The sequence below is a fragment of the Desmodus rotundus genome, chromosome 4 (assembly GCF_022682495.2).
Source record: "Desmodus rotundus isolate HL8 chromosome 4, HLdesRot8A.1, whole genome shotgun sequence".
Taxonomy (NCBI): Eukaryota; Metazoa; Chordata; class Mammalia; order Chiroptera; family Phyllostomidae; genus Desmodus; species Desmodus rotundus.
Window position 1 is genome coordinate 22,865,939 of NC_071390.1, and position 25,128 is coordinate 22,891,066.

General features: G+C 41.8%; 1 protein-coding gene and 1 pseudogene across 5 annotated transcripts in view; one reads left to right on the forward strand and one right to left on the reverse strand.

Moving 5' to 3' along the window:
- Positions 1-258: 258 nt before the first annotated feature.
- Positions 259-25,128, reverse strand: part of ENTPD7 (ectonucleoside triphosphate diphosphohydrolase 7) — a 39,059-nt gene continuing 14,189 nt past the window's right edge. For 4 of the 5 annotated variants that reach the window (XM_053923286.1, XM_024555754.3, XM_053923287.1 and 1 more), the window contains 10 exons: positions 21,023-21,228; positions 20,620-20,770; positions 17,647-17,750; positions 15,419-15,475; positions 12,303-12,436; positions 9,595-9,761; positions 6,901-7,225; positions 4,979-5,064; positions 2,821-2,982; positions 259-1,390 (listed from right to left, as the gene is read on the reverse strand). In XM_053923286.1, coding sequence (XP_053779261.1) covers positions 1,159-1,390; positions 2,821-2,982; positions 4,979-5,064; positions 6,901-7,225; positions 9,595-9,761; positions 12,303-12,436; positions 15,419-15,475; positions 17,647-17,750; positions 20,620-20,770; positions 21,023-21,228 — 1,624 coding nt within the window. In that variant the 3' untranslated portion in view covers positions 259-1,158. Of the gene's footprint in view, positions 1,391-2,820; positions 2,983-4,978; positions 5,065-6,900; positions 7,226-9,594; positions 9,762-12,302; positions 12,437-15,418; positions 15,476-17,646; positions 17,751-20,619; positions 20,771-21,022; positions 21,229-24,711; positions 25,039-25,128 lie in introns of those variants that run through there. The other variant, XM_071221166.1, reaches the window with a different exon arrangement.
- LOC112300411 (receptor-binding cancer antigen expressed on SiSo cells pseudogene) lies at positions 7,482-8,399 on the forward strand (annotated as a pseudogene).

Sequence of the window (25,128 nt, forward strand, 5' to 3'; positions counted from 1 at the left end):
AAATTTTTCTATTTCTCAGAAAGACTTAATAAATAAGAGTTTGCATTTTATTTTGCCTACTATCCTAGTATCGTTCTTTCCTTTCAAGGAAAGAATATATCCCTTTCTTGGGGAAGGGATCAAATATATTCCTTCCCAAAGTATATATTGATCTTAGCAGTGAAATAAAGAAACTCCTGAATCTTCCCGTATACGGACTCATAGAAACAGGCCTAGAGACTTGGGCTGGTGAACACACAATACAATATACAGATGATGTGCACCCGAAACCTATATAATTTTATTAACCAATATCACCCCAATAAATTCAATAAAAAATAAAACAGGCCTAGAGGACAATGACCTGGAACCAAACCCAGGGCTCCAGTCCCCATCACAGTCTCTCCACCCTACAAGGCTCAAAAAGAAAAATTAATGCCAGCCTCTGAGGCACGTAGACACGGAAAAATTTTCTATCATGATCATACAAGACATCAGGTAAGATTTAGTCAAAATCTTCAATGGACCATCCATTTAGAAGGGGTTCTAACCCTTTAAAAATCACATACTAACAGGAGCAACAGTAAGTCAGGAACCTTGGACCATGCTCATAATGGCTTCTTTGTCAAGGAAGTGAGGAAGTTGTGTTATTTTGGTTGCCTGGAAATTCATATCTGTTCCACTGAATTGCAAATGATCTTGGATCTTTTGTAAAGGTTGTGGATCTCCACATAAATGATATCTCTGTTACAGAGAAAGAAGGGGATGCTGCACTTGCTAGAATGTCTTTGACTTTGTGTCAGACGCTCCAAGTTTGGTTTCAGCCCGGCTTCTGGTGTGCCCAATGCCAAACTTCATGCTTTAGCAAACGGAGGAAAGTCTAAATCCCGGGAACACACCAGATCTCCCAGATACAGGAGCAGATGGATTGGACTAACGTTGGTCATCTTTGTTAGCACCCATCTCATTACTTAGTTCTTCACAGACTAAGTTACAGCTTCTCATAGATAAGAGGACCTGGAGATTGAAAAGGAATTAAAGAAGATATTAAAGTAGAAATTCCAAGGCCAAAAATCCACAAGGTCAGGCAAAGCAGCATCTGAAGCCAGTATAAGAAAGTGGTGGAATCCGATGAGCAGCAGCTCTGGGGTACTCGGGCTTCCGTAGCCCTTGCCCAGCTCATGGCTCCACCTGTACCCCCATCATGGGCACCACCTCTTCAATCCACAGCAAGTTCAATGGAGCTGAGGCTCGAGTTTGTCGATGGTGAATTCGGCGCAGCCGCAGAAGGTACAGGATGATGGCCAATAGCACCACCAGGATGCAGGCAAAGAAGAGATAGTGGTTGTAGACAAAAGAAAGACGGAACCAGCTACTATGGGCCTGCCGGACACCTTCCTGCCGTAGATCCCTAGGGGACAGTTAGAAGGTGAAAAGAAATGTTAGTTTCAGAGAGAAACCTTTACACTGATTTAAAAGGCCCAGTGATGTTAGTCCATTTATCCCATTCATGCAAGCATTCTATGACACTAGCTCCACAGAGTGAGCAAAGCTGAAGCATGTCCCCAGCCCCAGGGCTGCTGTGTGATTCTCCCTGTACCTTTCTTTCCAAGCCTGAAGAGGAAGCCTTGCAGGCTTACACCCTCCAGAATCTGGGGACAAATCAGAAGCCAAAAAATTGAACAGTTAGGCAAGGATGGTCATCTGTCACATTGGTCTTAAGAGTGGCCCCATAACACTCTGCCTATATACAGTTTGTAAGTACAGTACTAATGAGAATAGGGTGGCCCCTGAGTCCAATAAAAAAATCAGAGTATGTCTAAATCTTTTTTAAAAAGTTGCTATGCTTTTTGAGGATTTAGGTTATGGCTAAAGAAAGCTGGCGCCTGATCAGTTCTATTGTAACCCGCACAAAAATGAAGAGACATGTAAAGCTAAGCGCAGTGTCTAGAGCAGAAGCCACTCTCTGGTGGTCTAGATACCAGATCGGTTTTTGTTTGGTTTGACCTGCAAGTGTCTTGTTGTGTTTTTAATGGACTCTCCAAACTGAAAGGCTGCATATAAAATACGGACTCCTGGCTTTTCTTGACAAATGAGAATGGACAAATGCTGGGACAGCACTTCTCCATGGCAGCTGCCAGCCCGTGGGGAGAGCATACACTTTCCGCTTCCCCACCTGTCTGACTTCTATCACCTGCAGGCTTCCAACAGTACTGAGTTTAGTAAAACAGGGACCCCCTCCCCCCAAAAAGAATTCATTTTACTTTACCAGAAATAATCCAGGGGAGAGAATACCTAAAGATTATCCCAAACATCTTACGGTTCTCACGGCAAGACATCAGGCTACCATAGCTTGATGAAAACACACCCCTAGGAGCACCTCACATCCTTCGTTCAAATTTGGGCCCACCAAAGGCCCTCCAAGGCAATGACACCACCTCTGGAGTGGCGCTACCCATCAGGAGCGATGGCTCTACACAGACAGCTGACCGCATTTCTCTAGTCAGACAGGTTTTCCAGAGTAAATTGAGAATAAATGACACTTTAGTTTATCCGTCAGTATCCTGGAAGTAGTTGGTGAGAGCTCAATCCTAAAGGTTTATTTGTTGTGGATCAACAAATAAAACTGAATTTATGAAATTTCAAAGCTAAGTAACAGACCCCAGATGCATAATGCTCAACCTTTCTGTTTCAACATGCCCGGTTAGTAACAACAGTTCACCTGGTGGTGATAAAGGCAATTTGTTTGCTTGTTTGTTTTCGGGGTGTCACTTAAGAAACCTATTCTGAGACACTATCATCTTCTGAGCTCAAGATACCAGCTTGGCCAGTCCACCGTACCTGAGTGGTAGGAATCGTGTCTTATACAGAATGGCTCCCAGTGTCCACTGAACCTCTCGATCATACACCAGCTGGGCTGTCTGTAGGTTTGGGTAGTCATAAGGAAAGTGGAATCCTTCATGAAGGACTTGGTACATCCAAGCTGATTTAAAACACTGATATCTGTGTGACAAAAAACAAACAATTTTAAAAATTTTAAAGATTTAGAAAAATTTAATTAATGCTTTCCTTTGCATGCTCCCACTGGATGTCAAAAAACTCTACCAGCTTTATCTTCCTCACCTCTAGGTGGAGCTAAATTTGAGTCTACCTTATCTTAACATTTACTACATATGTGAAGAGCACCTTTATGCAGTAATAATATTATGGCTATGTTTTCTTTTCTTTCCTTTTTTAAAAAGAGATCTTATTTTCAGAGAATATGCTGAAATATCCACATATGTAATTATGAAGTCTGGGATATTTGTTTTTTCAGTTTTATTTAAATTGTTCAAGTAGTTGTTTCCATCACCCCCCCCCCAACCACTCCCCTCCTCCCCACCCATCTCCACCTCCCACCCTCAATCCTACCACCTTTGGCTTTGTCCACGTGTCCTTTATACGTGTTCCTTGATGACCCTTCCCCTTTTCCCCAGGTTGTCCCAACCCCCTCCCCTCTGGTTAGTTCTTTACTTCAATGTCTCTGGTTATATTTTGCTTGCTTGTTTGTTTTGTTGATTAGGTTCCACTTATAGGTGAGATCATATGGTATTTGCCTTTAACCTCCTGACTTATTTCACTTAGCATAATGCTCTCCAGATCCATTCATGCTGTTACAAGGGGTAGGAGCTCCTTATTTCTGCTACGTAGTATTCCATTATGTAAATGTACCATAGATTTTTGACCCACTTATTTACTGATGGGCACTTAGGTTGCTTCCAACACTTGGCTATTGTAAATTGTGCTGCTATGAACATGTGGGTTCATAGATTCTTTTGAACTGGTTTTTCAGGATTCTTAAGATATAATCCCAGCAGTGGAATTGCTGGGTCAAAAGGCAGTTCCATTTTGAGTTTTCTGAGGAAATTCCATACTGTTTTCCACAGTGGCTGCACCAGTCTGCATTCCCACCAACTGGGTACTAGGGTTCCCTTTTCTCCACAACCTCCTCAGCACTTGTTGTTTGTTGATTTGTTTATGTTGGCCACTCTGACCGGTGTGAAATGGTATCTCACTGTGGTTTTAATTTGCATCTCTCTGGTGGTTAGTGATGCTGAGCATCCTTTCATATGTCTCTGGGCCCTCTGTATGTCCTCCTTGGAGAAGTGTCTGTTCAGGTCCTTTGCCCACTTTTTAATTGGGTTTTTTGTCTTCCTGGAATGGAGTCATGTGAATTCTTTATACAATTTGGAGATCAAACCCTTGTCCGAGGTATCATTTGCAAATATATTTTCCCATACGGTTGTTCCCTTTTCATTCTGCTGATTTTTTCTTTAGCCATGCAGAAGCTTTTTATTTTGATGAAGTCCCATTTGTTTATTCTTTCCTTTATGTCCCTTGCTCTAGGGGACATATCGGTGAAAATATTGCTGCGTGGAATATCTGAGATTTCCTGCCTATGTTCTCCTCTAGGTGAAGCCTGGGATTTGCTTCAAAATAACCCAGTTATGATCGGGGGGAGTTGTGGGTGGGAAAATAGATGAGACAAGACTGGCCAGGAGTTGACAACTGTTAGCAGAGAAGCTGGCTGATAGGTACACAGAAGTTTATTATTTTTATGTTTTCAAATTTTTAAACTAAAATGTTTATAAAATAGGAGGACCAATGAACCAAACTAACAAAATACTGATATCTGTTGAAGCTGAGTGATAGTTACATGAGTGTTTATGTTATTTCTACTTTTCTGCATGGTTGATATTTTAATGAAAAGTTTGTTTTTTTAAAAATACCACTACTTTTGATTTCAGGCCACTTGGAGAGAACTCCGTAACCACTGGTTTCCTTTGGCTTCACTAAAATAGGCTCATTATTTGACCTCTATCATTCAGAAAAATCACAATCTGATATAATCAAATTCTCATTCTACACGAAATCCAATCTGTACTGTTGCTGGTTCTCTCTCCTTATACTCTACCTACATTTTAAGGTCCCATCTAAGGGGGAAGAGGAAGTAGCTTACTTGAGTCGATGCTCATCTGCATGTGGTGAATAAAGGCCGTTCCTGAATCTCTGGGTCAGCACTGACCAAGTCATGCCGCAGTAGTCCTGGGAAAACCACAGAGAAAAGGTGCAAATGAAGTTGGAGGCATACTCTGTAACTTCCTCCACAGTCACAAGTGTTCCATTTCTGAAGTGACCTGAGGGCTACCAATTGACAAAGGAGAACAGAAATGGCATATTCATTCATTCAACACTGTCCTGTGCTGTGCAAGGCACGTCCCAGACCTCGGGCTTCTGCGAGCATTGAGTGGACTGGAAATACTTCTTTTTATTCCTAGCACCTCCAAGTCCAGTACAAAGCCAGCCTGAGACGACTCCTAAGCCTCTCAGGCTGCAGAGAAGGGTAAGTTTAGGACCAGGAATATCGACATCAAAATCCAAAGACAGCTTCACTCCACTCTACAAAGGCCCGACACGAGCAGGTGAAGCAGATGGAACAGAACGGCCAAAACCCTGGCACCGGCCTGCCTCTGAGTGGTAATTCTCACCAAAGGAATCATTCCTTTCAGTTTGTTCAGTAAACTAGCATTCCCTGAATGTTCACTATGTGCCAGGTGCTATCCCACATGCCAGGGAATCCAGCAGTAAATACAACAGACAAAGATTTCTGTTGAATTTTCTCTATTTCTCAGAAGCTTATGTTCTAGTGGTGGGAGACAGATGATAACCAAATATACACACATACATACACATATAGTATGTGTTAAATGACCTAAATGCTCACAGGAAAATAAAGCAGGAAAGGGAAAGAGGTAAGAATGGGGAGGGCTGCAATTTTGGGTAGCATGGCCAAGGAAGGAGTCCCTGGAAAGACAAAATAAGAGTCAAAGTGGAAAAAAAAAGTAAGGGAAGGAAATCATTTACCCGGGAAAGAGAACATATTCAGCCACTACCAACTTGGGCTAATTTGACCTCTTTGGTATTCAAGGGAGTAGAATTTAAAGAAAGATTCAAGCCATGAACAGTCAGGAAGCCCGGGACACAGGAAAAGGAAAGGGAACATGAGGGTATTTCTGGAGGCTGGAGGGGAAAAAGCAAACACAAACCCGGTTTTCCTCAATATTCCTTAGGGACTGCCTTCAGGGAACAGAATAGTACACATACGGCAGATATTATTCTACTGGAAGTCTTCCACCAAGAGCACCCTAGAGAATTGTAAGAAAGCAAAGAATAAAAAATATAAGATAACATAAGTCTCTCTGATAAAAAAGAGAGATCAGAGAGATACACGCAAAAGTTCGAAGTGAATCTAAATTGAAGGAGGATCTATAGAAAGCTAGTTGTGTCTAGGTAACTAATGATTTAAGCCTATAGATGCTTAAGTCCTATATATGCTCAAAATGAATTTTTACTTCTTCTGCATTTTAAATTTAAAAAATTCTTCCACCATCATTGTACATTTTTGCATCTTTCTAATATTCTGAGTGACCCTATACTACTCCAACTTTTTTAACAGCTCAAACCAAGAAAATGAAAATGGACTTGCCCACCTGTGTGACATCATCTCCAAAAGCACAGTACAACTGGGGACACCAGTAAAGGGGAAAACCCCCGCAGGTGACACTACTTGGCCACAAACATGAAACAGGACTGTTGGTAACCTGGAGGAAAAACTACTAGCTGCCACAACAATGTTAGACCTGGGTGACACTACGGGTGACAGGACACCCTGGAAAGCTAAGCTTAATTCACGGAAGGCAGTGTAGCACAGTAGGTTCCTGAACTCTAAACACTATACTTCCTCATCTGTAAAACGTGAGTTGGTACGGCTCCTGCAAAGAGTCAAGTGAAACCATGCCTGCAAAGCTCTTTGCACAGTGCCTCGTTAGGCATCTAATAAATAGCCGCTGATGGCATGAGTCATCCTTATTAATAATTTACCTGCGCAGCCTTGGCAAATGTTGGCCCGTGGTAGCGGCCACCGATGCGCAACACATCCTCTGTACAGTAAAAAAACTCGGAGAAACCGTAGAACTCGCTGTTGTTGAAGTCGATTGGAGATTGGTAGATGCCATTCAGCGAGGCCTGGCTGGTGTTGGGGCGGGCAAGCAGGGGGCTCAGCCTTGCCCCACAAGTCGCCCAGTCTCCCTTTCCTCGGACATGCAGCACCTGGTTGTTCCTCTCCACCACATCGGTGAGTCCCACAGGCAGGCAAGGATCCAGAAACGGACTGTCAGTACTCAGACCTGTCTTCTCGCCCAGCAACCTATCACGATGCCGAGAACAAAACACATCAACTACTGTGCTCCATCTACTCTAAAGAAACACCTGATGGAAGCAACCCACTCTAAGAATGCTTCACAGATACCTTGTTATTGTTTTACATGACATCCCTAGAAACAAGGATGGAGCATTACCTTGTAGTTGAGTCACAGAAACATTTAACTTACGCAAATTCAATTTAGCAAAAAAGAAAGAGAGAAATGTGGCAGTGATCAATTTTGTTCAACCTTTTAGTCAACATGTATATTTCTCAGTGTAAAGTACAATCAGAGATGTGAATCAGCTATTCCATGTCAGGGCTTCATTCACACTTGCCTCTTCAAAGTGCAAAGATCTCACCCCGCTCAGTGTGGTTCTAATGTTTAAAATAACGGCTGGGAGGAGATGAAGTGGGAGGGGCTGGGGGCGTTTCCTGAGGAGGGGGGGGGGGCAGTGGGGCAGTGTCAAAGGAACAGGGCGGTGCACAGGCCTGGTTCTGAGTGGGGAGGGGAGGGACAGGTTTGAGTCCCACCATGGCCATCGCACAGCTCTGGTAGTACAAGTCTGCACTAGCCTAGCAACAGTATTCTCATTCCTGAAGAGATTAATGTGCAGGCCTTGCCAAGAACGGAAGTTAACTGGAGATCGAGTAGCTTTGCCAATTGCAGTTAACCATGCCTCAGTTCCTAAAGAGACAGACACTGAAGAGTGGACTTCCTGGGATGAGGCTGTACACACGAGGATAAAGACTGAAGAGGGAATGGGAGTGTAGCAACACGACAAAATGCTGGGGCACACCGGAACCTGTTTGAAGGAGGTGACAGCAACTACAAGGAAAACTTAGAAAATCATCATTAAGAGAGAACCAGTTTTGACATCTCAGGAAGCACAGGCTTCTCTAGTAGATCAGCAGCTACACAGGATGAGTAGTCACTCTTCCGAATTACGTGACTTACACACACGGCAAGAAAATGCCGATGCCCGGGAAGAAGACGGCACAGCCTGGAAAGGTCCCAGGCTGCAGAAAACAGCAGCCGGAGAAAAAAAGAGCAGCAGAATGACAAAGGAAGAAAACGGAAAAGGAAGCAGAGTGGCTAATGAAGCAGGAACAAAACAAAGTTGGTGTGAAACTTTCACAGCAATTGTTGGATGTCACAGGGCCAGGAGGAGGCATCTGAGCCCCACAACCCAAGCAACCTTTGTATGGGCTTGAGAGCATTTTCGAATACAAACGCACTGCCCAGTTTTAATGCATTTATCAATCATCCAGGGTAACAGGATTCTCCCAAAATTTCTCGAACTCTTACTGACAAAAACAAAAAAGACTTATGAGACAGTACTTTCTAACATGCTCCCAACATACGATAATTGAGTTCTGTAGAGGACTGGGGTGCTATACCAGCACCCCGACCAATGGGATTTATCAGTATCTCTTCAAACTAGTGTTTCTAGCTAAACAAATGGGGGTAAATAATTGTAGGGTGGAAAGAACTCTGCCATCTACTATGCTTTCCTTCAGTACATGATGATAAAATAATTTTAAATACTAAAAAACCCCACAACTGTTTGTACATTATGGTCTGCTTTATCTGACACTCAAATGAAAAGTCAGTGATCTGGCCCATGTTGGAGGAAAAACTGGTGATTCTGGAATTAATGATAGAGCAATTTAAAAATTAATTTTGCCCTAGCCAGTGTGGCTCAGTTGGTTGGAGCATCATCCCATAAACTGAAAGGTCGCAGGTTTGATTCCAGGTCAGGACACACGCCTAGGTTGTAGGTTCTGTCCCCAGTCAGGATGCAAACAAGAAGCAACCGACTGATGTTTCTCTCTCACATCAATGTTCCTCTCCCACTCTCCTTCCCTCCCATGCCCTCCCTCTAAATCAATAAGCATGTCCTTGGGTGAGGATTTAAAAACAAAAAGGTTAATTTTAACTACACATGCTTTTTATCCTTTAAGTGCACTATGGAACATAACTCCAACATAAAATGCAATTCCACTCTAGTAATAATTCAACAAGTCTGTCATGAGCACTTCCCTGTAGAAGGAACTGCCAGAGTCTTCATTCTACTGCACATTTAAAATTAACAACTTAACTAACCTCACCTAGTGCTGTGAGTCTGAAGTGAGACACGGCAAGGGGTCACCACAGTAAGCTGCTATACTTTTTTCTGAGTCCCAATAACAAAGATCAGAACGCACTCTCATCCCGATCAACTAAGGGAGGGTCTCTAGGAGATGCTCCCCCATTGGCAGGGCTGGTCAGGAAGGAGAAAGCAAGGACACACCTCAGTAGAATGTGAATATTTCCAGTATCTGTAACCTGACAACATTCTATTTCAGAAGCACAGACCCCATGTCAAACGCACCTGTTTTTGTTAAGGGTTTCGTTCAGCACAAGGTCTTCATAGCGCTGTCGGGCGAAGTTGCCCCCAAAACCCAGAAAGGTGGTGACGTAAACCCTGTACACGTGTTCGGTGTGTTGCACGTCGCAACCCAGGTTGAACTCAGCCAGCAGGATCTTTGCAGCTTCTTCCTGTAACACCAAGCAAAGAGAAAAAAGGGAGTTTCAGTTTAGGTTGATTTCTAGAAAGCTATGACATTGCTAATACGCCAGGCTTCATTTGTGATGACTACTCTTTAAAATATCTTGTGGCATTCTTTCATCCTCATAGCGTTATTTTAAACAAAAACCTAAATGACAAGACTGTACGAGAAAGCGCAAGTCAGAAGCTGAACACCAAGGTGAAGACTAAACCTCTGTTTGTAGTTTTACAGAACGTAGAATCATCACAGGCGTTGCATTTTCTCATGTGTACTTTTCTCATTGTCCAGTTCGCCAGGATGGGAACGCACTGTTTTTATAACGAGAATAAACAAACCTTTGATAAAAATGAATTTAAAGAATTTGGGAGGTCATCATGAGATCCACTCTATGACCTATTCACGAAGTCCTAATGTTCCCTGTGACACAGCGGGGATTGGAAAAGTTCAATTTCATTGTCCCTCCAACGAAAAGGTTTCCTTTCGTTTTCTTTCTTTCTTTCTATCCATCTACCTAACTTATTTTTAACTGGTAATGAGTAAGAAGTTTCTTTTGGGGGTGATGAAAACATTATGGAATTCAACGATGGTGGTTGCATAATTATATGAATGTTCACAATTTTATGAATTGTACGAAAACACATTAGGCATTTAGGATTATTTCAGTTTTAGAAGTGCTGTTGTGTTATGCCTCATTGTTTTCACTTTTTAATCAAGCACTAAGATCCACCTTTACAATCCATTATATTGTTATGTGTGCGACCATCTGTTGCTTGAGAGCAATTTCTGCACCAGTGCTGCGCACACAAAACGCCCGACAGCCCTGTGGGATATGCAGGCACACGTGCTCGTCGGAGAGTTCAAACTCCACACACCCAGAACTGAACTCACTGGTTTTAGGCCTTCAGCCAGAAACCACACAGACGCCCTCTCCCAAACCACCTGGACACCCTGGTTTGCTCAGCGTCCAGCCTGCCCCTCCCCTGTGGCCTCTCCCAGCGACTGGGCTCCTCCCACTGCCAGCTAGCTCTCTGAGCTGGACCCTCGGAATTACTGGCCAACTCCCCTGCCCTACCCACACTACCACATTGCACTGGTTTTTCACTCCAAAATGTCCCAAATGTGTCCCTTTCCTTCCATTTCCACTTACATTGTCTAGTTCAGCCCCTTATCACTTCTCACCCAAGGTTCCCTGACCTACATTTCTCTTACACCAAAGTTATTTTCCTAAAAAATACATTGATTGGATCACAACCATACAATTAACATAGCCACAAAATTCAGAGCTGGGAAGGACCTTCAGGGCTTAATTATTTCATCGATGATGAAACTGAGGCCCATATGAATGCCCTGCTCAAAACCTTTGCTGGTTCCCCACTACCTGCAGACATGAAAGCCAAATCCCAGCATGGCACCCAAGACCCCTCATGATTAAACTTCATCTTATTTCCCTGGCCTCACCTTCTACCACAATTGCAAATCCTGTGCTTCAACAGGCTATTCGCCATCCCCGGATATTCTGGGCGCTTTGCTTTTTCTGGGCCTTTGTGCATTTTATTCACTCTATGCAGACGGCCTTCCTCCAACCTCCACTATGCAAAACCCCACCATCACCCAAGGCCCAGGTAAATGGGAAATGGTGGAAGCTGGCGTGACTCCTATTCAAGCCCTTCACATGCAGCCGACCCTGCCGGTGCACACGCTGCCACCGCGTTGTTTACGCCAGAGGTTCTCACCAGGGTGAATTTGTAACCCACAGGGACGTCTGGCAACATGTGGAGATACTTTGGATTGTTAAAACTGAGAGCTGGGGGTCGGGGGTGTTACTAGCATCTAGCAGAGGCCAGGGATGCTGCTCAACATCATACGAGGTACAGGACAGTCCCCACAACAAAGAGTCATCCGGGCCAAAATGCCAACAGCGCCGAGAAACCCTGGCTTACCTCAGACCACAGCACTGTCACGGCTGGCCTGTCACAGGCGTCTCCACGGACAGATTACAAGCTTTGGGGGCCGGTGTAACACATCTCATTCCCTAATGAGGTGCTCACAGGTGTCTGTATCTTTTCCCTCTCTACGATAAAATACCTCCCTCAAAGTGCATTCTTTACATTGTAGTCAGGTGAGGGATATTGTAAGAATGGAATCTTTGGGACTAAACTTAATGAACAAGGATGCATCAAACACTATGCTCTGGGATTTATATGTAGTACCATGTTTAATTCTCAGGCAACCCAGGGACATAGGTAGTATATTTATAATTGCTAAAATGTATTCAACATTTATTACATGCTTGGCAGTTTGCTTAGTACTTTACACACTTGGTGGTATTTCATCCTCACAACTTTGTGAAAGAGACACTATTATTATTCTCTTTCTACAGACAAGGAAACTGATGCTCAGAGGACAGCACAAGCCAGCAAGTATTGAACAAGTGTTTGTATCCAGGCAACCTGGTCTGTACCCAAAAACAGTACCCTTCTTTTAAATAAATACTGGCATCCCTAGCAACTTTCCCTAAAGGGTGAAATACCTCTTTCGGAGGAAGGACAGAGGTTGAGGTAGGAACTTCATAAGCAATTTGAAGAGAGGCTCCTCCCATATCCAGTATCCCTACTGTCCTTCTGCGTCCCGTTGCCAGTTCCTGGGGAGCTCCAGCATCTGATTCTGAAATAAACAAGGGAACAGAAGGGGTCCAGTCATTTAAAACCAATATTAGGTCAGAAAGGAAAGAAACAAAACATAGCAACACCTTAAAAAATCAAAAGCAAACTGAAAGAAATTAACTGTATTAACTGTGTATTACACCGAGAATTATTGCAAGTGACTTAAAACATGGCATTTTGATAATATTCCTTGTATAATATATTTAATGACAAAAGAAACAAATATCTTAAACCACAGTCTAGTAGTCTTATTGGTAATATTATATTCATATTATTGATATAATTTTAAAACCATTAAACATATATTATGGAATAAAGCAAATAAATATTTATGTTAACATCTTTAGGAACAAATATTCAGCATAAGAGAAAAAGGATAAAAGTATAAAATCAAAGAAATTAAACAATAACTTTATAACCTTAAATATGACTTGGAGATGTCGCTATGAACTCATGGTTTATTTTTTTACTTTCTAAAAAATACATATTTCCTAGGCCTAGAAATAATGATAATCCAGGAGCAATGAGCATCCCTGGTATTTAGACCACAGCCTCTAAATATCATTTTCCACTAAAAGAAACCAGGGCTCCTTAAAAAAAAAAAAGCCTGAAAGCCAGGTCTAGGGTAAACAAGATGAGCATAGAATATGCTGGCGTGCCAATTGCACAGGAAATACAAAACTACTGAGATGTTAAAAAGAGCAAACTTAAAGATGCTCCTACTCATCAATCATGGTGTATTTTGAGCACCAAAGCACCAAAAAAACAGTGACATGATGGACTGTAATGCATCAACTACATTAAAATCTACAAGTTCATAACAATACTGAAAATACACTTCATTGGTTACCTTTGGAAGCTGCTAGGACACCAACTCATTATTTTGATAAATAAAGGGAAAGAATCAAAGATTTATTCTGTCTTTCCCATAAAGACAGAATTTCTCAGAATTTATCATTTCAGGATAACCAAATAGTTGATGAGGAAGATTTCATTTTATAAAAATTCCAGTGGCTCAGTGGACTGGGTGCCATCCTGTGAAGCAAAGGGTCACGGGTTCGATTCCCAGTCGGGGCACATGCCTGGATTTTGGGCTAGGTTCCCCAGTTGGGGGTGTGTGAGAGGCAACCAATAGATGTATCTCTCACACATGGATGTTTCTCTCCCTCTCTTTTCCCTCCCTTCCCCTCTCTCTAAATATACATAAATAAAATCTTTTAAAAAAATTCCAGCTGTTAAATGCAGAAGAAATGACAGAATTAGCAAAATCATCATTTTGCAACCTCCAGTGAAAAAACAGATTCAAGCAACAGATCATAATTGGCTACTAAACCATTAGGTGAAAAGTGAATGGGGAATTTTTGGAATAGATTAGATCAGGCTGACAATACCTGAACCGTGAATACCTGACCAGTCTTAACACGGCTGCGAGTGAGACAACCACACATCACAACCGGACTCTCGATGTGACGGAGGAAGAAACGTTTAGCACCACCTGCACTTTACTCTTGGGAAAAGAACTGAACCGGAGTCTAATAAAGCCTCTCTATCTCACCTCCAGTTTATAGGACATACAAGGGGATGAGAAACATGTTAAAGACCCCACAAGGATGCGGTCGACCAAATGTAGAACGTGGCAAATTCATTCATTCTATCAAGCAACTAGTTTTTTGGGTTTTTTTAACGAATGATTTGGAAAAAAGAGGTAGGAAGAAAGTTAACTGTTATAAATTAAGAGAGACATATCAATCAAACGAAATTTGTGATCCTTGTTCAGGTTCTGATTTGAAGTGGACAGATACAAATAAGCATTCCTGAGACAATCAGGGAAGTATCTATCTGCATATCAGATGGGTATTACCTATTAGGAATTGTTAATTTTGTTAAATGTAAAAATGGCATAGTGGATTGTGTTTGTTTTGAAACTCCTTATCTGTTAGAGATATATACAAAGGTATGTGAAGGTAAAATATGTCTGGGGTTTGCTTTTAAAAATCCTACAGGAGAGCTCTTTCCAGCTGGTGCCAAACCATGTCATGTCTCAAAACAAATGGTGTAAGCGACACAAGACAAGCATGAGAAAGCCCAGCCAGAAGCGAACATAAGAGCTGGGACGCCCTGCTGCCAACACTGAGATCGGCCCCCACCGCATACACACAGTCCGCCTGTGTGCCGGGCCCTGGGGCTCGGAGCGTTGTACACGCAGAACGAGGGTTATTGATGCTGTCTGCAGTGCAGCCAGCAATGGACTGGTCCTCACCAAGACCCCAGTAAAGAGCTGCATTGTTGGAAAAATACAATAAAAAATAAATTACAAAGAAAACTGCATTGTGCCCACTGACAGCACACGGCACCCACCGAAGTGATAAGAGTCCCCCCTGGCACTGCCCCTGGGCCACAAGAAGCCGCAGGAGCTGACTCCTGAGAAGAAATTTTAAACAAAAACAACCAAAGAAAATTCAGAAGAAATACAATGAAAGGAAAAAGAATACCAAAACCAGGAGTCTTCTAGAGGAGTAATTCCAGCAGGGCAAGCTTCCTGCATGCATCCTCCAAGGCCTGGCTGGGTGCTAGAGGGCAGTGAGCTGGGGTTCTGAGGAAAGTCAAGGCCCAGAAAGGCAAACATATCCTCCTCCCTCCTATCTTAGTTCAAGTAATAAAGGTGTTTGTTTTTCTAAAAAAAATCCAACAGGAAAAAAAAACCTTCTGTGGAGGGAGTGTAGGGACTAAAAAATAGCAAAACGTTAGTAAGTGTTGAGTCTCGGTAACAGATTCCTAGAGGTTCATTTTATTATTTACTCTACTTTTGTGATAGTTTGAAACTTTCCATACTAAAAAGTGAAAAAGAAATAAAAGATGTTCGGCTGAAAAATGAAGCAAGTTAAGTTTTAAAAAAAGAACAAAATAAAATGCTATTGATAGGGTATGACTTAAATCTTCAGCCCTTAATTAAAGAGCTTCATAAGAAGACCACATCACTCACCATCCTCATGGTCGAATCTTCCCAAAACAAAGTTGATTCCAATCCACGCATAAACCCCTAGGAGAGAAGCACACGAGTAAAAGCCCTCGCTTAATTCCTACTGCCACACCACGCGCATACACGTGCCTCTCTCTCCACAGGACTGCTCTTACTCTCCTACTTCTTGGAAAAGGTGCTAATAGGTTTTTATTCCACACTCTCAGCATATGAATTTAAAATCTTTTATCTTGTGATGTTTTTCCTTTTAAAACCATCTGCTTTTCTAAATTTCCTACAATGAGTAGGAATTATTATGTAGAAACAAATGTTAAACGAAGTCAATCTTGGAGTTCTGGTTCTGGACCAGACAGAGTAAACACATTCCATCCAGCCTCCCCGCTGAACGTAAGTGCAAACTCAGGATACAATGCAGGGGCAGCTGTCTGAGAACTCTGAAAGCAAGTGAGAGGAGACACGCTGGAACAGAGATCAGAATTTAAAGAACCACCAAACCAGTAACGAGCTTCCCATTTTTTCCCCCTCTAATATTGCCTAAATATAAGGACTGGGCTAAATCAGCTTCACCGGAACAAAATTACACACCGGGTGTGGACAGAAAGAACTTGCTTGCTTTCTGTTCCAAGGAGCCGGAAAGAGGACTCCAAAGGTGTAGTGAGAGTGGGGAAAATCCCCTGCTCTTTTTTCTTCGTTTTGTTCTCTCCTACCAGGCAGTCCTGCAGAGCAGAAGTGAATATTGGGCAGGCACCTAAAACTCTTGAGGGATGCGAATCCTTCTCTCTGACCAGTGGAGCTGTGCCTCAAGAGTGCAGCAAGTGCCTAATGCTTAATTTTTCTCCCCTCTGTCCTCTATCACTTGGCCCTGCATGCAGACGCAATCATGGCAGAGTGGACAAACTAAAACTCTAGCTCTCTGACTGGAAGACCATAAAAGTAAGCCCTGGGGAACCAGAGAGTGTCAGGGAGATCGTGGAGAGAAGGGAATAAAGTGGTGTACAAACCCCTGGGCTCAGCTCCAAGCGACACATGCACGGATCTGACTGTAAGCAATATACCAAAGGTTTGGAGAACTGAGGTAGGGGCCAGACAACCAATTTGTACGGGCTGTGCCCAGGTTCCAGACTGGCCAACGGCTGGCACACGCAGGGGACAAATCCAAATAACAGTGCCATGGCTTTGAAAAACGAATGAACAGAATCACAGCCCGTAGAAGGCAGGTCAGAACTTGAGGCCTGAACCTAGCCAGGTCAACTGTCTGCTTGAACAAACAAACAAACATCAGTATTCTTCTTATGACTGAAACAAGACACAGAGTCTCATAATGTAATATTCAAAGTGTCCAGATTACAATATAAAATAACTTGGTGTACAAAGAACTAGGAAAATCTCAACTCATAAGGGAAAAGACGGTCAAAAGATGCCGACCCTGATGTGACAAAGATGTCAGAATGTTCAGGCAAAGATATTAAAGCAGTTACATAACCAAGAAATAAAATCAGTCTTATAGTGAATGGAACGACAGAACGTCTCAAGAAAGAAATGGAAAATAAAAATAATTAACTAAAAATTTGGGAACGGAAAAATGTAATGTTGAAATTGAAAAAAAGTAAATCTTTTTCCTTATGTAGACAGCAACTAGAAGACATAAAAGATCCTCTTTTTAAGAAATGAAAATATAATTCATCACACAGGCCACATCTGGGCTACCTGAGGACACCCGTAACTCCACCCCCGACTACAAACCCGTTAGTTAGTGCGTTAGTGCGGGTTTCGGGAAAGCACCAATACTAGAGACTGAGACGATGGGACAGCCCAAACAGAAGGAACTCATCCTGATCAGTCCCTGAAACTAAAGCTTCCCCTTGCTGCAATGATTTGCTTTACATTTGAATCTGACAAACTCAGTACAATTCCTGAATGTATGTATGTTTTGAAAAGTACAATTAGCTAACCAAAGATCCATTTGGAATCACCATTAAATACCAATACATTCTTATAAACCCAGTCCTTAGCATAGTTAAAAACATAAATTTATGTCTTCTAGAAGCAGCATTCTAAAGCAGATACCAATGTATAACATGCAAATAATCAAATAAACTAGATAGCAGAATCAAAAAAATTATTGTGAGAAAAACAAAAATCAGATACACAAAGTAATCTAGACACCCGTTAGAGAGACTATGTCGTGGTTGGCTGGGAGGTGAACCAGTGCACCCCTCAAGGCCCAGTACCTTCCTGCTTCCCAGAGATCACTTCGGCCTGAGACTGTGAAAAGAGGAAGTCAAACTCCAGTGGTAAATCTTTCACTAGATCAGACAAGATAGCCAACTGCTTCCTGCAAGAAAGAACCAAAAGTTAATTGTTAAATTCTCTTCTCACAGCCTCAACTTGACCTTCTACTTAGCCTTGTTGTATGACCTTACTGTTGACCTACCTCATCCCTTGTCAAGCCCTACTTTTCTTCGGTACCTCCTTTCATTCCAAAGGTTTACACTGCCTTAAAAAATAGCCTCCTGCTTAAAAGGCAGTATGGTAATAGTAATACTTTTCCTTTCTATGTTACAATTCAAACGGTGTTAAAAGACAAGACTCTGGTTCTGTGCCTCTCACAGGCTGCATAAGCCACAGGAAGTTGAAGCACAGTTTCGCAACCTATTAAAATAGGTGTAATTACATTTTTCCCAACTGCTATGAAAGTAAGCTGCTAAATTGAGCACAATCCCCAGGAACAATGCCTCACTTCACCACACAAGAAGCGCTGTCAGGTTCACAGGTGTTTCGTAATCCTTTACATGAACTTACAATAAACTCTTTAATCTCCTTTTCCATATCCCACAGTTAAGTTTTCTCCTTTATAAAATCTTATCATTTGAAAAATCCCAGATCAGGGTCAAAATCCAAAGGTCATAACAATTTGGGAATAACGTTTGAAGCTTAGTGTCTACAGGGTTGTTTTTTCTCCTAAAGTTTTATTTTGTCAGTATTATCAGACAAAGAAAAGCAAAGAAACAAAGCTAGAAGTAATACTATGAATCTAGAGGAAATGTTGGTTAAAAATAAGACCAACGAGCTTGGCTTTTTAACATCACTGATTACAAAAATACCAGTTCAGACAGTTGTCAGTGTGACTTAGTGAGGAATACGGTTGGCACTTCAAAGTGAAGAATTACATTTAATGTAATAATTTCCAATATAATGTCAAGTGCAGTCTCTAAAAAAGTGCATTGTTATACATGTAAAATCCATGCAGTATGAACTCCAGGTAGGGAACAGGAGCAACTATTTTTCCCTCACTAGTGGATCTGCTTCTTAACTTCTCAAAGAAGAGGGCTTTGCTGGTTTTAGTTATAATGGGGAAGAATGGCATCAACATACACTACTGTTTGGAATGTAAATTCCCGGTGCAGTCTTTCCAATGGGCAACCCAAAAGTAGGCATCAAAAATGTTAATGTGCTTAACCTTTAATCCAGCTATTATGCTTTTGGAAATTCACTGCAAGGAAATCATCAAATAAAAATACAAAGAGGAAGAATACTGTAGCATTATTTATACAATAAAAACTGGAAATAACCTCAAACACACAAATAGGCATTGGTTAAATAATTTATGGTGGTACATCCTCACAATGTAATACTATCAATATGTTTTTAAAAATGAGGTCAATTTATATCTACATGTATTAACATGCAAATTTATCCACTATATTTTGAGTTCTAATAGGTTACAAAACAACATATAATATGATCCCAATTTATGTTAAAAATAAAAACCCACTAACTTTCATTTTGTAAAATACTGTTTTTTTTTTAAAAGACTTTTAATGGCAAAATGTTAACTACTGAGGCTGGGTGGTGTTCTCTCTACTTTTATATGCGTTTGAAATTTCCATAACAAAAAGGGTTTTTTCCCTTAAGTATCACCATGTATTTTGTTTTTTTGTATTTCGTTAAGGGTTCTTCCATTACAAAACAAAAAGGAGGTAGAACAAATTTTGTTAATCCAAGTCGTTGTCAAAGAAATAAAACCTAGTGCCAATAAATGCAAAATACAATCCAGCTGATTTAAATCCATTTTGAATATCGCTCACAAATGCTAATAAATTAGCAAAACATTATTTCTTCAAAACAGGTTTTTGCAGTGATGGTTACACTAATGTCAACAACCGCAGTTGCCATAGAGGGAGCCACGGTTTCACAAGCCCAGGACAGAGCTAGGCATTAGACAGGTGACCAGAAAACAAGGTAAAAGAAAAGGAGAGTTCTTTACGAATCCTTAAGACAAAATAAATATTAATATTCAAGCTTCCAGGCTGACAATGAACATTTAGACAAGTGGATTGGTTTGAAGAGGATTTCTCTGACAAACAGAGGCGGTGCTGAGCAAGCAGTGCCAAGAAATGAGGAAATCCTCTCCCGACACACAAAAGCTGGCCAGACCGTCCCCCTGCTGGCTGACTGATTTTTGACCTCCAACGGCCTGTCCTCAGTCCCTGCTCCCTTGCCCCTCCTTCGCTGTGAGTCATCCAGATATTCACCAACTTGTGATGTAGCACTACCCGTGTCATCTATACTCTTCCATGGCTTTCTAAAATTTTGAACAATGTAAAAATTCTACTTTTGAATTCTACTTTTGAACAAAAGCAAAAATTCTAAATTGCATGTGTGGTGTGATTGCAACGTTGTAGAAATTACAAACAGATGTACAGAGAGAAAGGGAACATGGCAGAATGAAAGAGTTTTGATAGAGTAGTAGAATTATAAGTTTTTTGTTTGAAGTTTTTTTGCTTTGTTTTGTTTTGGTTTTTACTTTTAAGATTTCCTTTAAAGCCCTGGCTGCTGTGGCTCAGTGAATTGATTGCCAGCCTGCAAGGGGTCACTGATTCAATTCCCAGTTTAGGGCACATGCCTGGGTTGCAGGCCAGATCCCCAATTCGGGGCACGTGAAAGGCAACCACACATTTATTTTCTCTCCCTCTCTTTCTCTCCATCCCCCAATTGTGAAAACAACTGATTGTGAAATAACTAGGTGTAGGGGTAGGATCTGCTCTGTTTTTGAGCAAAGAGTCTTTCAGTGCCACCTGTCCACTCTGTGGTGATCCCACACCCCATCTTCAGACCAGGACACCACAGAGGACACGCGTGGAATCAGTCTTCCAACTCATGTGCTAGCCATTTCCCTGAGTTTCTCAGACCCTGCATCTCACCTCTCAGGAAGCAGCCTCATGCCGGCTGTGCAGAGAATGTAAAGGGGGGTCTCCTTGTGCTTCTTCACAGGCACATGAGCAGCAGCAAAGCTCAGCAGAGGGCGAAGGTAATCGCTGGCATGTTCAGGAGTATCTGCCATCGCAGAGATTCCTTAAGAAAGATAAAGTACCTTCTTTGAAAAATAGATCACGTACACTCAGAAGACTGATACCCACAAGGTTCTGCTTAAGGTCCTAAACATTTAGTTATTTGAGAGAGGGAGGCAATGAGATATCCCTCCCAATATCCAGAATCTCAAGAGGAAAGGGCAGCTTGCTTTCCCACCCCTTTCTCTCCTCCCCTCTCCTCTCTCATGCCTATAGGGGACAAAAGAGATAGAAAATGAACAAATTCCAGTAGTACCTGGCTTGATTTTTTTAACCACTGGTTGGCTGTTGCGGTCTCTCATCTGTTTGATGTCCAGCAAGTCATGGGGGTTCCCGTTATGTCTCGGCCAGAAATAAACAAAAATCCGGGAGCCACTGCTGCCACAGTCCACGACGAGTCCGTAATTCAGATTTGGGTCTTCGGTGTCAGTAGCTTCAAGATCCCCTACTCGAGCCAGGTACCTAAGCCAGGAAGAAGAAAGTTCAGTGTGAAGAAAAAGCCAGGTCCACAAAAGGCACCGCCACTGAATCCACTGTCTATGAATCTTCACTCACTGTAACGCGCCAGGCACACAGGACCGTGGGTCCTGACAAAGGAATGAAACAGCAGTGCCTGCGTACACTGACATATATATATGTGTGTGTGTGTATATGTATGTGTATATACACATACATATTTATATATGCGCAACTGCAGGTCTGTTTGCCTAGAGGCCAATGAGGTTAGATCACAAAGACTCCTCCAAATTTGGGGGCAGTTCTGGAACTGGCTGCGGTAACAAATCTTTTACCAAGCCTTAAAGAGCTTCTAGGCCCAGGTAAATAACTGGTTTTTGTTGTTATAAGCCACTAACTTCTGGGGTGGTTTGTTATATACACTAAATAACTAAAACAATCCTAATAATTTCTTTTCTATTTCTCCTTTTTCTATGTAAACACAAAGAATACTATGGAATGATATATCGCACTTAATATGTGTTTTTGCATGGCGACATTTTTATGGGGCTTTTTGCTTTCCATTTTAAATTGCTACAATTGCATCAATACACATGTATTTCATAAAAACAATAATTATTCTTTTCTACAATCTTTTCAAAGCTTTGTAGCTGTAAAAAGAATGTTCATAAAATATGTAGTACAAGGTATAAAGAAGACTAATGAAACAATGCCTGCATACCTAACACCCAGATTAAAAATAAAACATTACACTGTAAAACAATAAAAGCTTCTAGGCCGTAAGACAGTACTTTGTGTTGAGATTTTCTTAGATTCTCATCCCAAGACATCTGACTGACAGCAGGAAGATGAAACAAGCAGATGTTACCAGCAACACTGAGGTCTGAGTCTCAGCTCTGGAACTCTCTGTGCTGTGTGACCTCGACAAGTCACTTAACTCCTCTCAGACTGTGTTCTCATTTGCAACGTTAGGACAGTGGAGTCTCCACCCTCGGAGAGACTGTGCCTGCCAAGCAGTTAGCACACTGCCGTGCTGCTGGGGCCCCTGCTCTTACCACGTGACAGTATTGGAGAGAAAATGACAGAAGACTCCCTGCAGGAAGGGGCTGAAAAATCCAGAAGGAAAAGAAGGTTAAGAGTTGGTAAATACTTCTGAGCACGGAGGCTTTAAAAAATATTAAAATTCCCTCAGAGCCTGAGGGTCTGAAAAGTACAAACACTGCCTCCTCCTCAAAGGTTTCACTTGAAAAGGAGCCTCATGAGAATGGCTTGTAGCTTGTTATTCAGAAGAGGAGAGCTTTTTCTTGGTGCTAAGAATATATGAGGTCTGTCCAGAAGGTATCCAGCCATGTCACATGGAAAATAGAGACATTTATTGAAGAAGACACAAGATACAAGCGACACTGTACATAGGACAATGATGCTTCAGTCCCCTTCAAAGTAAGCACCGTGGGACCTCACACAGTTTTCCCAATCGCCACCAGCCGCCCCTCTGTATTTTCCTGACTCTCATCAATGGTCTAAAATCTCTTCCCTTTCAAAGGTGATTTTAGTTTTGGGAAAAGCCAGAAGTCACAGGGCACCAAATCTGGGCTGTAGGGGGGCTGAGTCACCTGGGTGATTTGATGTTTCGCCAAAAAATACTGTGCACGAGATGAGATGCAGGAGTGGGCGCGTTGGTGTGATGAAGCTGCCAATCACCAGTGCCCATAGCTGCAGCCTTCTCAGTCATCTGAATAGTTTCCGTGGAGGAATGTTCAAGCTTAATGCAAAATTCGATGCATATTCGTTGCTCTACTGGCTCAGTCATTTTGAATATGATGGCCACACAGTGCAAATGCTCACTCAACAGCATCTACCGCCCCCACAGAGTAGCACAGTGAAGTTGTCATTGTTCACATATGTATACTCCAGTCCAGTCTCCTTGGCTGCCAGGTTACATAAAGGTCGCACAGACTGTTCTCATTGTATTAACAATGGCTGGACTTCTTTCCAGACAGACCTTGTACACTGCGTGTCAAACGGATTAAAATTTTGTCTTCTAAATAATTGAGCTAATAATTGAATAAATGCCCTGAAAGCAATGCTGTGGGTTATTTCAAGGAAGCTCCCTTCCTTATAGATATGTGTCCTACTCTCCCCTAAGACTCTTACACAGAACTCCTCCGGACTAAGTTTTGTGAAGCCTGAAGCTAATACAATGGGGGGTGGGGGGAGAAGGGTGTCTTTTTAAAAAAAGACTCAACATTTTAAGTACAAAAAGGGCCTATGCAAGTGAGGGGCCTTAAAGTGGAGGCATCAGCAGCTTCGTAGTGAATCCCCCTTTGATCTGGGCACTAAGCCATGTGCCATGCCCCTCAGAACTGTGCCTACCAGGGACTTCACATTGCTACACAGACCACAAAGTTCCTTACTTTGGACAGAAAGACAAACTTGTTAAAAGAATAACACGTGGAAACTGTTCTAAAATCAAAAGGTAGAGCTGAGTACCTTTCATATTCTACAACACAATACGCATTTTATAAAAAGAGAAGACAGCAATGTCTCTAGGGAGTGAGTGTATCTGCGCCTTTCCCATCCCTTTCCCAGCTGCGTTTTCCTTGTCTCTCTCTCCCCTAAGCTCCAAGGGCCTTTCCTTTGTCTCTGTAACTTGTTGCCTGAGCCCGTTTCTCTTAGGACTCACTTCTTTCACCTGTGTAACTTCCTAAATAAACTTTCTCATATAGTTTGAAAAAAAAAAAAAGGAGGTGTATTTGAGCTTCACTATAATGCTGTAAATTATTGCATAGCATAGGGTCAGGTAGAACTTTTTTCTGGATTTGCAATGAGAGCAAGTTATGGGAAATGAAACAAGGGTAAAACTCTACTACACAACAGAAAGTTTATAGTCCTAAAGATTCTATTTCACCTCGTCCTTTCCCACGCTAATCAAATTACTGGGCTGAATTGGGCTCGTAATCCACCAATCAACTCGAAACAGCTCACTTCTATCACATGAAACCTGGGCAGGGGCCTGGGTTCACTACAGAACTCTTGCAAATACTGACCTTGAAAGATACCACGGATAGAAAAGAAATAGGCAAGATAATCCAGCCCGAAGTGACTTTTAATTTCCCATCTGAGTAAACTTTGTACTTCACTGCTTCACAGATCTTCCTCTGCTTCTCTGAAAACCACCCTTTCCACTTCTCTCAGACAACATCCTGGATCCCATCACCTCCTACTTAACGAGTAACTTCTCTAGTACATCGGTTTTCAAACTTTTGGGGCCCAAGACCCCTTTTTTTTCTTAAAAATTAATGAACCCCAAAGAGCGTTTGTGTACTTGGGTTACATCTATCTACATTTACCTATTAGAAAACAGAAAAATTTAAATATTTATATTAGATATAACAATAATAAACTCATTATATATATTAACACTTTATGAAAGATTACTATATTTTCTAAAACAAAAAAAGAGTGGTGATGTTTTATAGTTCTGCAAACCTGTCTAGTGGCTGGATTAGTAGAAGACAGCCGGGTTCTGATACTTGCTTCACTACTCAATCTGTCGTGGTATGTTCTGGCTGAAGTTTCTGAAGAAAATAAAGCCTCGCATAGACATGTTGTTGGAAAAGCGAAGAGTGTTTCAACAGCCTTTTTAGACCATTGTGGATTTATTCTCTGACACCACTGAAACGCAACACGTGGACTTTCTTAAAGGTTAGCTGCAATGTGGAATCTAAAACCCTATCTAGGGGCTTTTTACCCTCTGTAACATTAAAATTCATTGGCTACCTCGAGCTTTGAATGGCTTTTATCCACGCATAATTTTGTAAAGTCATATGTTGGAAACTACTGGTTCACTGAGTTATGCAAATCTTCCTCATGTCCACACTTTTCATTATACGATATTTAAAAAAC